At 41.3% G+C, this 15,506-nt stretch overlaps 1 protein-coding gene across 1 annotated transcript in view; it reads left to right on the forward strand.

Moving 5' to 3' along the window:
- Positions 1 to 11,866, forward strand: part of malrd1 (MAM and LDL receptor class A domain containing 1) — a 47,758-nt gene extending 35,892 nt beyond the window's left edge. The window contains exons 24-33 of the mRNA XM_046371595.1: positions 2,316 to 2,473; positions 3,244 to 3,445; positions 3,995 to 4,273; positions 5,325 to 5,450; positions 6,526 to 6,592; positions 9,282 to 9,373; positions 9,504 to 9,600; positions 9,694 to 9,754; positions 11,184 to 11,291; positions 11,390 to 11,866. Of these exons, the coding sequence (XP_046227551.1) occupies positions 2,316 to 2,473; positions 3,244 to 3,445; positions 3,995 to 4,273; positions 5,325 to 5,450; positions 6,526 to 6,592; positions 9,282 to 9,373; positions 9,504 to 9,600; positions 9,694 to 9,754; positions 11,184 to 11,291; positions 11,390 to 11,491 (1,292 nt within the window). The 3' untranslated portion in view covers positions 11,492 to 11,866. The remainder of the gene's footprint in view (positions 1 to 2,315; positions 2,474 to 3,243; positions 3,446 to 3,994; positions 4,274 to 5,324; positions 5,451 to 6,525; positions 6,593 to 9,281; positions 9,374 to 9,503; positions 9,601 to 9,693; positions 9,755 to 11,183; positions 11,292 to 11,389) is intronic.
- Positions 11,867 to 15,506: the final 3,640 nt, after the last annotated feature.

The following is a 15,506-nucleotide window of genomic DNA, read 5'->3' on the forward strand; positions in this document are numbered from 1 at the left end:
ATAAATATGATTTGTAGTGCTGCTCCACTTTGATCACAGTTTGGTTTAGGCACAAACAAATAACAAGTGACGTTAGCTAAACACAGTGGCCATTGTTAAAAGAAACAATACTGACAGTAGAGATGGAAAGTGTAATGTTTCGTCACTGTCACCACTGTCGCATTCTGCCACGACGTGGATTTTGCAATACAGTTTTTCTGCAGCTGCAAAAGCATGTACGTAGAGGGCCACGTGCATACTCATAGAACTGGGGTTATATCCAGTAATCTTGATACTGAATGTGTCTGCAAAGCATTCATCGGCAGTGTGTTTAATTTGTTCACCATTTAATGTTGTTTTATCAATTTTCTTTGACTGTTTAGGTGCTCACAGCACTTGGTTGAGGTTGGGTGAAAGACCTTCATCTTGGTCAAATACTGAAAAGTGACATTTTTTTTTACACATATACAATTTTGCTTCACAAATATATGAGTTTTTCTAACACATTTCCAGTCCAGGTCCTGTTTCTATTCAAAACATGCTGCATTTGTTTGCTTTTCTGCCTCATTTTTTAGTAAAAGATTAATAATGCTGTCAAACAAAGCTTTCTCAAAATTAAGAACAAACAAATCCCGCATCCTCTTGACATCCTCCATGTATTTGGCTCGCAGTCAGCTCAGTACAGCGCCTTTGTAATTACAGTTTGACAGCTGGGGAATTGGTGCTTCCAACAGGCATATGAAGGCAGGGTTAATAATACATCCTGATCAATGGCAGCCAGAGTCAAAGTGAACTTAACAGCACTGGGCTTGTTGTTTATTTTGTGCACACTGATGCTGTTGTATCAAAACAGAATTTCTGCAATTGATTAATTAAAAATGAATCCCGGAGTATGAATCACCTCATTTGTGCTAAGGTTATGTGTACACTCATCCATGTAATGTAATGTAAACCCTCATTTCACTGTGACTTTGCCTGTAATTTACATTCATGAATTTTTTTTCATACATAAGTACTTGGTATTTCTTTATTTCTTTGTTTGCTGCTTGGACTTGGAAAATAAATACTCATTTAGAGGATGACTCTGATAAACAAACAATAGCAGCAAGAAAATAATGAAAAATTAAATTGCAATTTTTCATTGTATGAGTTAATTTGAAGGGAAACCATGAGGCAACGCAGAATTTACTTTACTTCAAGAAAAGAAAATTAAGCAAAAGAGAACAAGCAAGAAGGACAGAGTGACCCAGGTCAACAAGTCACCTGAATCCAGTGTCTAAAATTAATGGCTAATACTGAAAGAAAATGTAACACATTTGCTGTCATCAAGCCTCAGTGCAGTTATTTTGCAGTAGTGTCACAGATGTGATCTTATATAGAGAATGAAAGGTGATGTAAAAGAATCTGAAATGGTATAATTTTTGTGCAGGACTTTCACCTCATTTTCACTGGATTCACTGGTGTAGAGGTGATGTTGGACTAGAGGAAGGTGTGTGTAACACCAAGTCTTCAAATCATCTAACATATTTTCTTAGATGAACCAAAAACTGGAGTAGAAAGCTGTGTTTTTTTTCCCATTGGTAATAGTGCACTCGGTTGGCTTATTCTACACTGTTGCTTTAATGCGTCCTTCCATTGACTGCTGGCGAGCTCACACCCACTTCTGATTGGCTTATTGATCTGAGAGATGAATGTGGACACTGGGCACTGTGTCATAGAATGAACTCATGATCTCACTCCAGAGCAGATCAATAAACCATCTTTAGCGCACACAGAAGAGGTGAACAAGGACAAGAGGTACACATGACATGATATGGCAGGGTTATCAGATGAAGTCAACATCTGGATATCGGAGCAACATGTGTGTTCACGTGTAACAGCTTTTCTCTGGATGAATGAACAGACTCCATTTGATTTTTTTTGTGTCAGAGACGAAGAAGAGTCTAGTGTTGTCAGTGGGTGCAGTGTTTGCTTTGCACTGTGGATTATGATGGCCTTAAATCCCCTTTAACTCAAGTGGAAAACTCCCACTTTGTTCTGGCCTCACACAGATGCTGTCTCATTTCCCGACCCAGTCGAGCTGAAGAAGCTCTCTGCAGCTTCTGGCTGCAGGCTACAGCATTTCATGACAGCACACATACTTTCTTGTGTCCAAATATCATAAACTGTATATTGGAACTAACAGAAGACACATATTTCCTTCCTGCATTGAAACTGAAATTGGATGGTTTTTGATTCTGCACAAGTTTTGTCATTCATCAGCCTGAAATATTACTTGTGCCTTACATACATTAGGAGCAAATGTGAAATGTTCTGGACTGTGTGTATCTCCGAAGGTGGCGGAGGGAACTTCATGTACATAAACTCAGCCATTCAGAGGGAGGGTGACATTGCCAAAGTAACAACCAGGACTCCATTCCCAGCCAGTATCGGCCTGTGTCACCTGCGCTTCTGGTTCTACATGCATGGCTCTGATAGGATGGGAACGCTGAAGGTGATTTAATCTGAACTACATCTCCATAAATAATTCAAAGTCTTTAGAGTGTTAGTTTATGACAGACATCAGATGCATCACAGTCAACCTGAAGGCTTCATTTGTTTTTGTCAGAAATTTCTTTCCCATTTTACTGAACCTCTCACCACTTTGCACTCTGCTTACTGTCAATCACCTCATACCCACAGGAAGAAATCAAAGTCTCCCTGCCAGGAAATAATCCATCAAAGCATGTCACCTCACAAAATTGATTATCATATCTATCTTTTCATGTCTTCCTCAGGCATCTTTATAGACTGGGTTAATTTCAAGACAACAAATAAGCAAATGTTAAGAAAGGAAACTAATTTGGACTGATGTTGGTATGAAATGTCTAACAACTGTGCTATTCCTTAAATTGGAGCAGGTGCAGTGTTCAACTAATTAAACTCCAAGTCAGTTGCAAAGCGTTTGTTAATTTCTTAATCCAGGCTCTGAAGCTGATCATACTGGTGTGTTAGCAATAACATGAGAGGAATATTGTTTTTGTATTGGCTATTGACAGATGTGCAGGTGAAGTAAGCTGTAGTTTAGTCCCGCATCAAAATGTGTTATTAGGTTGGACTGTTTTGTGCTGTGTTGTTTTGTTGTAGGTAATTCTTCTTTGCCAAATTGTTTCATCATTACAGAACAAAATACATTTTAAATCGAATTTTATCGACAAAATATCAAAACTTGCTTCTTATCGTTTTGTGTCTGTGCCTGAAACGTTTGGGTATGTATCTCATCAGGTCTACACTGTTGGACCCAGTGGCACCAGTCTGCTGATGTGGGCAGCCACTGGAAATCATGGTAACCGGTGGACATATGCTAATGTCATCCTGTCCAACCCAGCGCCTTTCAGAGTGACCTTCCAGGCAGAGGTGGGTGGGGACATGTGGACAGACATTGCCGTGGATGACATCTCTTACACTGCAGAGTGTTTGGCCGAAGGTAAAGTTTTGTCTGTGGTCTCATTTTGTTTTTGCGCTTTCATTCAGTTTCTTATTTTCTTCATTTCCTGTCTTTTCAGTACAGTGCCCATTTTTCATGCCATTTCTCCAATTTTCACCTTCTCCACTCACCTCTTTTTTTTACCCACATTTTCTTTCCACTAACATCCGTGCTCCCCTGCTCTGTTTCCACATAAATTGTGTGGACCCTCAGGGAGAGTGTAGTGAGTTAATGGACCCGGTTGCCCTGTAGGTCCATATAAATTCACCATGGAGACTGGGTCAGCATCAAAGGACGGCACAGAGGGCAGTGGAGGGCAAAAGCAATTAAATCTATATGGTGTTGTTTCCTCACTACAACCTTGACATTCTCCTTTCACCCCTGAATCAGTTCTTCAGCTGACTTTCTCACTTTCTGTTTCTTCACCATGTGTATTAAAACAGTTCCTGAGATGTCTAAAATCAATAATAGAGGACTGAAGGTGTGTTAAGCTCTCTGAATGAATTTACAATTTTGTGCATGTATCTTCCCTGTGACATGCCGCCTCAGAACCTTTGACTCCCCAGCCTCTGACATGTGGCGTGGATCAGTACCAGTGTGCGTACTCCCTTCAGTGTATCCCAGCCAGTTGGAGGTGTGACGGAGAGCTGGACTGTGCCGACAGGTCCGACGAAGAGTTTTGTCCCTCTGCGGTACCTGGCACTGTCCCTCCTCAGGATAAGTGTCCCGCTGGACATTTCCAGTGTTCAAATGATCTCTGCCTGCCTTCCATACTGCGTTGTGACAGAGTCCCAGACTGCCCCAATGGAGAGGATGAGTACAGCTGCCGTAAGTGTGTGTGTGTGTGTGTGTTTGTCATGTAGAGCTTTTGACTGGTGCTATGACCCATGCAGAGCTACAGAGATTTTTGTCAGATTCTTGTAAATTCTCTCAAATACAGCTGGTTCAGTCTGAGTGTTGGTTTAAAGACATACTTTGTCACAGCGGTGGTACAGAACCATTCAGCGTCCAAAATAATGTCTTTGTAAGCCGGTTTATATGTAAAATGCTGTGTCCTGTTTAACTGGAGGCAATAATACGTCTAATCTGGAGGTACATTTTCTTACTGTCATTCTGCCAAGTTTTTGAGCAGCGCAAATGAAATTCACTTCCACTGTGGGCATGGAGGGATAATTATCTGTGACAGACATCTCCAAACCAGGACAAATAAAATCAGATTGTCTGCATGGCTGTTCTAGATATGACTATGAGAAAGAAAAGCTTAATTGTGTAAGATACTGGTCTGTGTTCTTCTGTGTTGTTCTGTTGACTTCCCTTTCTAACCATGTGGCAGTACTGGTTGCATTATATTTTTATGATCTGCTTTCATGTGATTGATTATCTGGTTTTGTCCATCTCATATGTTTTATATCCTGTCCTGCATCCTGTATTAACATTCAGCCTTTTTATAGCTGCTTATAAATCTCAACAATCACTGGCAGACATAGGTTATTGCTTGTATTTTTTTTTGTTCCACTGGTGTATCAGTTTATTTGGATTTTATTTGGAAGGCATTTCTTGTTTTTAAATGTCTTCTTACAAAAATATAATTGACTTTACATAATTGCTTTCTTGGTTGAAACCAGTTGGGTTACATTGCTGAAAAAGTGCCCGATTTTTCTGTCTAGGCATCAGTTTTCCTGGTGGTGAAAGTGCTGAACCGTTTGAACATTGATGCAGGAACTCGAGCCTTACACCAGCGCTTGCACCAATGAGTTCTCTTATTCCATTTGTGGAATGCTCATAGTGATCTATGAGTACGTCTGTCAAACTTCACCCCCCTGTTCATACTTCAGCAATTTCATGTCTCTGCATCTATTGGTTTTTTTTTTTCCACCAGCCCTGCTGCAGTGTGAGCTGGGAGAGCTGGTGTGTGAAGGTTCCCCTGGTTGTGTCCCACTTCAGCGGCGTTGTGACCACTCTGCCGACTGTCTTCCTTTTCACTCTGATGAGTCGAGCTGCCATGGTAACATGCTTTTACTTGCCGTCTCCTTTCATGCTTTTTGCCATCAAGGCATGGTCCATTTTATGATCCGCGGCCTTGAAGCTCGGACGTGTCGCAAGAGGCACATTGATTTTAGAGATAAACTCATTCTGTGCCTCAGCATGGTCTGATGCCCCTCCGTGCTCTTCACTTTTGATCCTATAGTTCAGGTAGCTGTCACTCTGATTGGTGACTATGTTTTAATTAAATTGTTTTATTGATTTTGCATCAATTGTTGTCAGTTTAGTTTAAGTGTAGTTCTCCCTCTCTGTAAAAAAAAAAGACTTTCAGACTTGGAGGGACGTTGCTGTCCTCTATCTGTTTAGAAAAAACAATATTTTTTTAAATGCATGGATTTTGCTATTTATATATATATGTATCATACTCCCACGAGTCACCAGTCAGTCTTGACTTAAGTGTTGCCAAAACTTCATTTATGTCTGCTCATTTCCAGCCTTAGCAGTGACTACTGGGACATTTTCAAGCCTGGCTGTTTAGTCTTCAAAGCACACCTCAGAGGTTACAGCGAGCTGACAAAATCCATTAAAACCTCTGCTTTCCTGCGTTTTCAGGAGTAAAACCAAAACCTCACATTTAGCCTGTACTCGCTGCCAAGCCAAAGTCACTTTATCAAGGCTGTGCAGAACTTCAGGTTTTTATAATGGTGTTTCAAGCGTGATGATTATTTAACAGGCAACCCTGATAACCCTCACACGGCCTGTAAAAGGAACAATATTTGTCATCAGCTGCACACCATAGAAGAAAAAGGATGAACTAAAGCAGCAGACGCTCTCTGCAGAGGGTAATGGTTGACGCTCAACAGTGCACCGTTTCCTCCGGCAACATAACTCACGGATTTCATGTTCTGTTGTCAGAGCAGCAACATGCTTCAGCGTGCACCTGTTTCCTGTCAGGTGAAAAGAGAAATGATGGTGGCAGGTGACACAGAAAGAGAGCAGAGGAAAAAGCTTTGAAGGGGTTTTTTTTTATTATTTTGTGTATTTTTTTCTGTAAGACATTCAGCAGTGATGGTCAGTTTCTTTTGTGTGATTTTCAGAGTGTCCTCGACTGTATTGTCTAGATCGAGGCTCATGCCTTGTGGAGAGACACGGGCCCGTCTGCAAGTAAGATGAAATTCACCCTCACACTGATTAACATGCATTTATAAGCACGCACCTACACACTCTGTCACAGTGATAAACATGCACAAGCAAAGATAAGTATCATGTCTTTTCTTCACACTCCTCCTCTCATCCTTTATCTCTCTTCGTGAGACTTAAAACATGGAAATCCCATCAGTCTTATTCCTTTTCTTGGAAAAGGCATGCTCCACAGAGCATGTGGGAATTTGCTTATCCCCCACAGCTTAATCAGGATGTCTCCACCAGCACAGTGTTTCCTGGGATTCTCTGGTGAATTCTCCCAGTCACTGTTTAAACACTACCAATGGCTTTAGCTGGTCAACCACAAAAAGCTCCTCATGCGTCAGCTGGCGAGAGGCCACCATGTTGGCATAGGCAAAAAAAACAAAACACACCTGAGATAGACACTTGAATCGCTCTGTTGGAGCTTTCTTTAAGGAAGCTCATAAATCTAGTTTTCTGCATTTTTAAAGTAAGAATGCAATTATGAGACATCCTGCTGGATATGCTAAGGTCATTATGCTCCAGTGAATCCTCAGTGACGAGAGATTTACGTTTCTCATTTGTCAGAAGGTTTCTTTTTCCACAGACTGAATGTGAACTGTGCAGCAGGCAAGACGTTTACTAAAGTCACGTCACTTTCTGGATAATCACAGTTTTGTCAGAATGCTGGAGATTTTTAAAGTTCAACTGAGGTTTAATTGCAAGTTTTTTTTCCCACAACTACATACAAACCTGCAACATGTATATTTAAATTGATTCATAATAACACGGTTAGTTGTCTGTCTATGGGGAAAGAGAACTTGTTTCCATACAGACAATAAAAAGTATTGATGTCACTATTCTATCCTTTTCATAAATAAAGACATGTCCACTGTAAACTGATGGGAATGAAGTGCTTTGATGCTCCCCTGGTTAACAAAACAAGCCACTTTAGCTTTTCCACCGAGGTCTCCTTTTTATCTATCTTAAAAACACAAACATGTCCCACACCTTAGCTTGCTGAAGTGAAGGTTGCTGTAGCTAAGGTCAGCTAGATAGCCGAAAGGCTGGTCAGCTGCAGCACGGTAAGCAATATGTAAACATGTTTGCAAAAGTCACTTTGATCCGATTAGCTGCTGGTGTGGTCCTCAGTCTTCAACTGCACGTCTGCACATGGCTTGTAAACCACAAGTTTGTTTACTTTCTCTCTCGTTATCCTGCCGCCAGAACTGCTGCTCAGTCTGCCAGCTGCTGTCAGTCAAAAACAGACACACCCCATGTCGCCACTGAGAGAAAAAGGAGTATTTAAGACCCTTTTTGATGTTATACGGACACTGATTTCTGCTAAAAGGATGACTAAATGTGACTTCAGCTGGACTTCACAAATTTTGTTTCAGTGTGAAGATACTTCACTGCTGTGTGTGGCAGAAATGTTGCCTCTCATTCAGCCTCCTTGGGTTTGATTCCCCTTTTTATTCACCCCCCCCACACCCCCATCCAACATTCCTTGGTGTAGCTCCACCTCCACTGCCTTCTCTCATTATGTAACGTGACTTTATCGCCATCATTCACTGCACACTGTGGTGTGGCTGTTGCTGGTCCAGCAGCGATAACAGCCCTGTTGTAGCAGAACCTGAGACCAGTGTTGGAGGGCACCTCTGTCTCAGTATTTGCATCACGTTCCTCCTCTCTGCTGAGCATGATCCACCGGGGGAACCGGGCTCTGGGACCAACCACTGTCACAGCAGGGCCGCCACACAGTATATACCCTGACCCCCTCTGAATGATAATGACACAACCTGGCTTCCCTGAGAGCTGTGTGTTTCGCATTAGAAGGTCAATTTTACTCAGAAATTAAGCTGATACTGAACAGATGTTGACTTGGAAACAGAGTCTCTGCTTGGAGGAAGAGGAACCTACTTTCCTTCTCAAAGATGCAGCTCACCAGACTGGGCCAAGCTGCAATTAGTCTGTGTTTCCAGGCTGGATGTCCAGCAGATAAATCTTGGACCATTTGTCAAGTTTTTTTTTTTCTGTAAGGGTTTTGAAATTGGTCTAAGAGAATATCTGGTATATTAGGGGTAATAGATATTGTGATTTATGTTCTTTATCCATTTTAGTATAATTGGTGTGAGGCTGTTTTGGTTCCTTGCAAAGGGCTGGACTCCCGCCAACCTGAGCCAGCTTAACAATGAAAGGGTTACAGCTAAATAGTTGAATATTTAAAAACGCTCAGTAATTTCCCAAACAGCTGGGCACTGTAGTTTTTAGCAAACAGGTGTAAATAGCACATTTGTTGAGAACTGTTTTCAGTTTCACACAGTCATGAGTGTTTCCAGCAGCATGAGTGATATTGAATCAAAATAGATTACAGAGTGTGTGTTCAGCATGTCACCCAGTGCAACAAGACCTTAGCTATAAAGATAGTACTTGATGGTTTGTCTGGAATTAGCATGGAACTTGTTCATAATGAAATATCACCAGCATTATCCTTTGATCTCCCTATTTTAACTCATTTTATTTCCGTTGTTATCAGTAAATCGATTCAAACTTCACTTACTTGCACAAAAGGTGTCATACATTTAGCATCCATTGCTTCACTGAACCACGTTGTGCCATGCTAACGTGCAGCATACTGTCCGAGCATCAGCATCACAACTTTGCGCTGTTTCCTGTTGTCTGATCGCAGGTGTTATCCAGGATGGACAGGCAACCGCTGCCACGTGAAGGAGAAACTGTCTCTCACCACTGCCACGGCCAAACCAGAGGACACACAGCTGGGTATAATGAAGAAACGCACCTCCTAGCTCGTCTCTATCAAACTGTCTCACCTGAATTTATTTACTGTATCCCTGCATATCCCATTAAAGTCCCTGCAGTTCATTAAAGATAGTACCTCCTTCTTGTTTAGATGCTGTGTATGTTGGCATCGCCATCGGGCTGCTGCTGCTGGTAGCCGGAGTCGCTGTCTGCGTTTTGGCTTTGTGCAAGAAACGTTGCTACTCCATGTGAGCTTTGGCTTCATTTTACTGACAATTATGCTGTTGGTGACGATGATGACGGTGGTGATGATGAGTGCATTTTCTCTTCTGGTCCCACAGAAAGCCCAGCTCGATGCCGTACGGGGTGATGGATAGCCCAGACTGCGACTGGAGAGCAAAGGTCAGTACACAGAAATGTCCAATCAGTCATGAGTGAATTCTGTTTGTGCAACATAAGGTTCCTCAGACATACAAATCTCATTTTTCTACCGTTTATTCAATAAGTGGATCTAACATTAGAGAAGGTCAGAAGGTGACCACTGAGTCTTTCTGTTAGATTACATTTTTAATTTATTATTGACTGTTTTGTGGTTTACGTGTCTATTTCTGTGTGTGTCTGTTATATTTACACACTGTGGTGCAATTACACATTAATGCTGAAGCATCAATATGTTAGCATGTGTTTCCTCAAGTCTTTGCTTTTTTAAAACTTAAATTAAACCAGCTGAGAAGTTTAGAGGAGAAATCTCTTAATGAAAGAACTGATAACAACTCAAAGGCATCAGAGACGTGACATGAGACACTGCAAACCAAAAATGTTTAAAACCGCTGGTTTAATCTTGTATTTTACAATCTGAGCACATTTTTTAAGTTAAATCTTAACCTGAAAAGCAACCAGTAAGTATAACTGTCAAATAAATGTATTATATGCGGTAAAATGTACAACATTTCCCTTTTAGATGAAGAGGAGTAGGAGTCTAAAGTAATATACAATGAAAATAGTAAATGAAGTACAATACTGGAGTAGAATACTTGTGTAAATATATTTAGTAACTGTCCAACACTTCACAGGTGTAACATTATTATATCTAGACATATTTAACTTGGTTTCTTTTGTACTGATATTCATGGCCTCACTGAAAAAGATCCCAACACTGCAGACGATACAATCACTGCCATTTTATCTGGATAATGACTCTCATGTGTCTGCATTTATGAGTGTCTGTGTGTGTGTTGCTAAAAATGACTAAGCCAATGAGCTGTATGTCCGAAAGCACCCACGTTTTTAGCCGCGTGGGCGTGCAGCGAGTCTCATCCAGTAATCAAAGCGAGAGTCGCAACTGGCTCTGAGGATGGAGATTATCATGGCTTTAATGGCGCTGTTTCAGAGTGTGTGAGTGTGTACAGGAGTCCTGATGACATTTGGTCTCGTGCTGCTGTTATTTTAAGAGAGCATGTTACAGAGGTTTATGGTTCACTAATGCCAACATGTGTGACATACAGACTGCTTTCCCACAATGCAATATAAGGTACTGTGTCACTACTGGCATGTCTGCACGTTTGTTTTCGTGCGGCTGCCAGTGAGGACGCAGCTATAAATAGAGAGGGTGTAGGTGTGAACAAGTATCTCCACGAGACAGACAGATCTGCTTCACTCATTTAACCAGTGTGTGATTATTCCACCTCTGGAAGATGATGAAATGTTTTATGGAGGTCAGAGGTGTAATTATGTGCGTATAACGGGTCAATTTGATTTTAATTGCGTCTGCATTTCATGCTCTCTCGCTCACCTAATTTTAAGTCGGTGTATATGATTTTCCTTCCCTCAGCTCCCGTCCCCGTGTGAAAGGCCATGTGGTTGTCCCAGAGTTAACCCTGGGATGAGTGATGGTCGGGGGCTCTCCATCAGTGTCTACCCCTGGACGAGGGAGGTGGAGGTAGGGTGTCTCTGCTCAGCCGCTGGAGCTTTTACTCCAATTATCTGTGCAAAAGTCAGCACTGTGATATATGTCTGTTTGTGTACTTTTGTCCACAGCAGGATTCGACCTGGAAAGATGCCAAGCGCTCCTTCGCCAACCCATTGTACAATTACTCCCCTGATGCTAATAGGGCTGACTGCAAAAGCTCTCAAGCATAGAAACAATAGACTTCACATATTGACACTGCAGTAGATCTGGGTCAGACACTGTGTGCACATACTTGATGAGTCTGTCTCAACCTGCTGAGGTGCCAACAGGAGGGGAGACAATGTTAAGATTGGTATAAAGTCTGGATATTTTGCAAGGAGGTATCTGAATCTCAGTTCTAATACACTTCTGTTGCTGTTGTGTTTGACAGCTAAATTATCAGTTAATCAAATGAATGTGAACATGATGCTCCAAACCCATCTGTTACTCAGTATGAAAAATTAAACCTAAATTGGCTGCACACTTGCCCATAACTGTTAAGTTCAATACAAATTGTGTCCAAATAAAAACCAATACAATTTGCGTTAATAAAACACTTGAGATGGGTAGCATGTGGATTTTTGTGGGAAACAAGTAAATATTTTTGAGAAATAAGGTTTCTTGCTTTCAATCTGAAGTTGGAGGCAGACGTCAGGTAGCTTAGCTTAGCTTAGCGTAGAGACAGGAAGCAAGGACCACCTGCTTTTTCTGACAAACTTTAGGTTTTTATAAACCAACCACAAGCAAAACACAAGCAAAACACTGACAAAACCACAAACTGACTCAAACTGTCAGCCCGACGTCAATTCTCTCTGATGAATAATGATGTTAAATTCATCAAAGTCACATAAGAGGCCGGCAGAGGAGGACGGGTCTTGACAAGAAAAGCAGTAGGATCCATAATAGTGCTGGAATTAAGCTTGGCTTACTTCAAAGGTCACAAAATTGCTCTACTAGCAGCTGTAAAACTCACAAAATCAAACTAAACATCTTGTTTGTTAATCTGTACAAAAGCAAAAGTGTAGAAGTTGTGGTTTTATGGAGTATCATGTGCTTAACTTTCTAAGCTGAGAACAGAAACTTACTGAAGATGTCCAGTCTCAGCTAAGCTAGTTAGCTCTGGACTGTAGCTTCACATTTAAGAGCTACACAAGTGGTCTCACTAGGTTTTGTCAAGGGTGAGTCTATGTGTTTTTTCTAAAATCTCAGACTGTTCCTTTAAATAGTTGGTCTAATAAGATGCTCGTTTTAGTTTTAGAAAAGGTGCATGTCAAAAATCCAGCAGTATGTGAGTCAAAATGGACATTAAAACAAACTAGAACAAATTTGTCCATTGTGTATACTTATTACAGGCAGTGTAGCAGTTTATCTTGCAGAAATGGCTGTGGTTTCCTTGTGAATGGTGATTAAAGGTTTTCTTTACTGCTGGCAAAAGCAGAAAACATGCAGTTCATTGAACTGCGAGGCTCCACCGAACAAACAAAGCCTCCAAATGGAGTCCTGACTTCATTAGTGATCTTTTTTAATCCCCACAAGTGCAAATAAAATAGTTTGCCCCTGTTTTATTTGCAAATTAAAATCCATTACATGTCAGCATCCTACATCTGCTTCATGTGTGGTGTGAACTGACTCTCAAACTCTGTATCAGCACAGCAGATGGGACCATAAACAGCACAGTTAAACCAGTCTGTTATAAATTTCACGAGTGTGGCTCCTCTCAGCTGTGAATCACCAGACACGCCAGCATAAACGGCCTTCTCATATTTGACGTCAACATGATGATTTACAAGATCAGGCCATGTTCTCCATAGTGAGATATAATGAAGACAGCATCGATTCATGTCGGCAGCTTCTTCTCAGGCTCATTAAATGCTGATAATATTTCCATTTAAAATTCACTTCACTTTGAAGAAATTGGCTAAATGGCTAGCCTGGTTCTGTCCAAAGGAAACAATAATGGCCTGCAAGGACCTCTAAAACTTAAGTTTATATTTGCAATGGAGACACAGCAGTGGTATTAGTAGTCATATAACAAATTCACACGATCAGCATTTTATTCCCCAGCAAGCCCAACACTATCACTAAATCCATCTCTCACTTGTTAATTTGTCCGCTTGTTTTGGGAAAGTGATTCTTCTCATCCTTTATACTTTACTATTTACAGAAGAGGACATTGCCAGAATTCAATAATTCACGAAGAGACATTTCAACAGCTCACAGGAGTAAAAGCACTGGTGGAAATAGGCTGAATTCCATTCAGCTGCTCCAGATTTAGGGTCCTCATACTGTGTGGGCAGGCTTTCTGAGACACTTGAATTGAACGGAGCCATCAGTAAATGCTAAATAAAAATAGCTCAACATGTTCTATAGGTGGGAGGAAAAAAAAACCTTTTTCATAAGGTTGTTTTTCTTTCTTTGACCTGTTTCTTTTTCTTCATATTGGCTCGTTGGGCTTTTTTTTTTATGGAGTTGGAAGAACGGTGAAGCGATGCGGTCTCCATCTCATTTATAATAAATGTCAGGTAAATCTGTTGGTTTGTGTGAATGCTTTTAGAGCCTGCACTTACTCAAAAATGCATCAAAACACACTCCCATTCCTTCGTATTGGTTCAGCTTCGAGTTATGAATCTTTAATTTTTAGGCTGTGGATGACCACAATCTCCAGTGTCATTACTGTTTAGTCTCGTTCTCCATCACTGCAGAGTCTTTGCTGAGTCTGTAGGTGGATTCTCGGTCAGAGATTTATCAAAGGGCCGCAGGATCAATTTCAGTCTTTGAGCTGCTTCACTGTTTTGTTTGAGGCCTCGCCTTATATTGGCTCACTGCCTTCTCCTCTGGCACACACTTATGTCCTACAAATATTAACCGATAATTAGATTAGAATAATTAGCATGTAACTGTCTGCTTCTCATGGCCAGTACTGATAATCATTAACTTCACATTTCTGTATCTTAACCTGTACATAACCTGTGCTTTTAATAAGATTTGTTGTGTTGTCTTCCCCTGAAACTGTCAAAAAATAGACAAACAAACAAACATCCACACCTGTGTCACATTCACCAAAAACAAATGATCAGCCCGTTTCACAGCCTCTGCATCAGTGTTTGTTTGTCTCAACCCGGTGACATTTGACCTAACAAAACTACCATCGATGACAAACAAAAACCCTTTTCCACTAACATGTCACCACACTCAAACACAAACAATGCCACCTTGCACACACTCACACGACGGCCTGCTGACTGAGAATGTGCAGCCATGGTTGCTTTTTTGTCCCGGGCGAACATTTTTTCTGGCGGCTTCGTTATTTGTGCTGTTTGAATAGCACACTGGAGAGCCGCTGCACACCACCAGCCTTTCTCTTTGTTGTTGGTAAAGCAGTGTTAGTCAGCTTTTCTCACCAGACCTTTTGTTGTCATGTTTTGTTAATCACAAAGTCCATCTAAAGGTCACTCTTGTGTTTTGATATCATTTCAACCTGAGAGCTTCCTGTAATGAAAAACACTCCTGCAGACTTTAGCAATGACACAATGACAGTTTTTAAAAACTCCTTCTGTCATAATAACAGCTGACTTTTGCTTCATTTCCATAACAACTCAGCTGAGTCCTTTCCTATCCTGGACTGTCAGCCTGTTATCCCACTTTCTTCTCCTCCTGCAGCAGCTAGAGTCCAGGGTTACCCAACCAGCCCAGTCAGGTCAAGGTGAAATTTGTCCCTTTTCCTTGAAATGAGAGCTCAGGATTGGTTCCCTCATCTTCCCTGGCTGAGTACAGAGGAAAATGTTTCTTCTCTCTGTATTCACTGAGAATGGATGGTGATCAGCCCGGGGGGGCCGTCCTTTGACCGTTTGTCAGAAAAACACCCCAGGCTTCAGCCTCTGTTGAGGCTGAGAAGGCAAGACACCACTGAGGTGTTTCTGATTGTGGGTTTTGGGCTGTAATACAGTTTAATCTACATCTTAACTGTCTCCTGTGTTGACTAGTAAACGTTTGTTGTTACGTGACAGAAATTTTGAAGGGTGTTTCGTGCTCCTTGTACAACCAATTACACCCTATTCTCTTGTGCCGTAAATATTGACCTGTCCCACGCTTCACTGCATCCCCTCATTGTGCACGGATGCTTGATAAGGTTTCTAAATACAAGCCGCCAGAAAAGCCAGTGTAAATCACCTCTGTACTGTATCCTCTCTCAAACTGGCCTCTGCC

This window comes from Scatophagus argus, chromosome 18 (genome assembly GCF_020382885.2).
Source record: "Scatophagus argus isolate fScaArg1 chromosome 18, fScaArg1.pri, whole genome shotgun sequence".
In the NCBI taxonomy this organism is placed as follows: domain Eukaryota; kingdom Metazoa; phylum Chordata; class Actinopteri; family Scatophagidae; genus Scatophagus; species Scatophagus argus.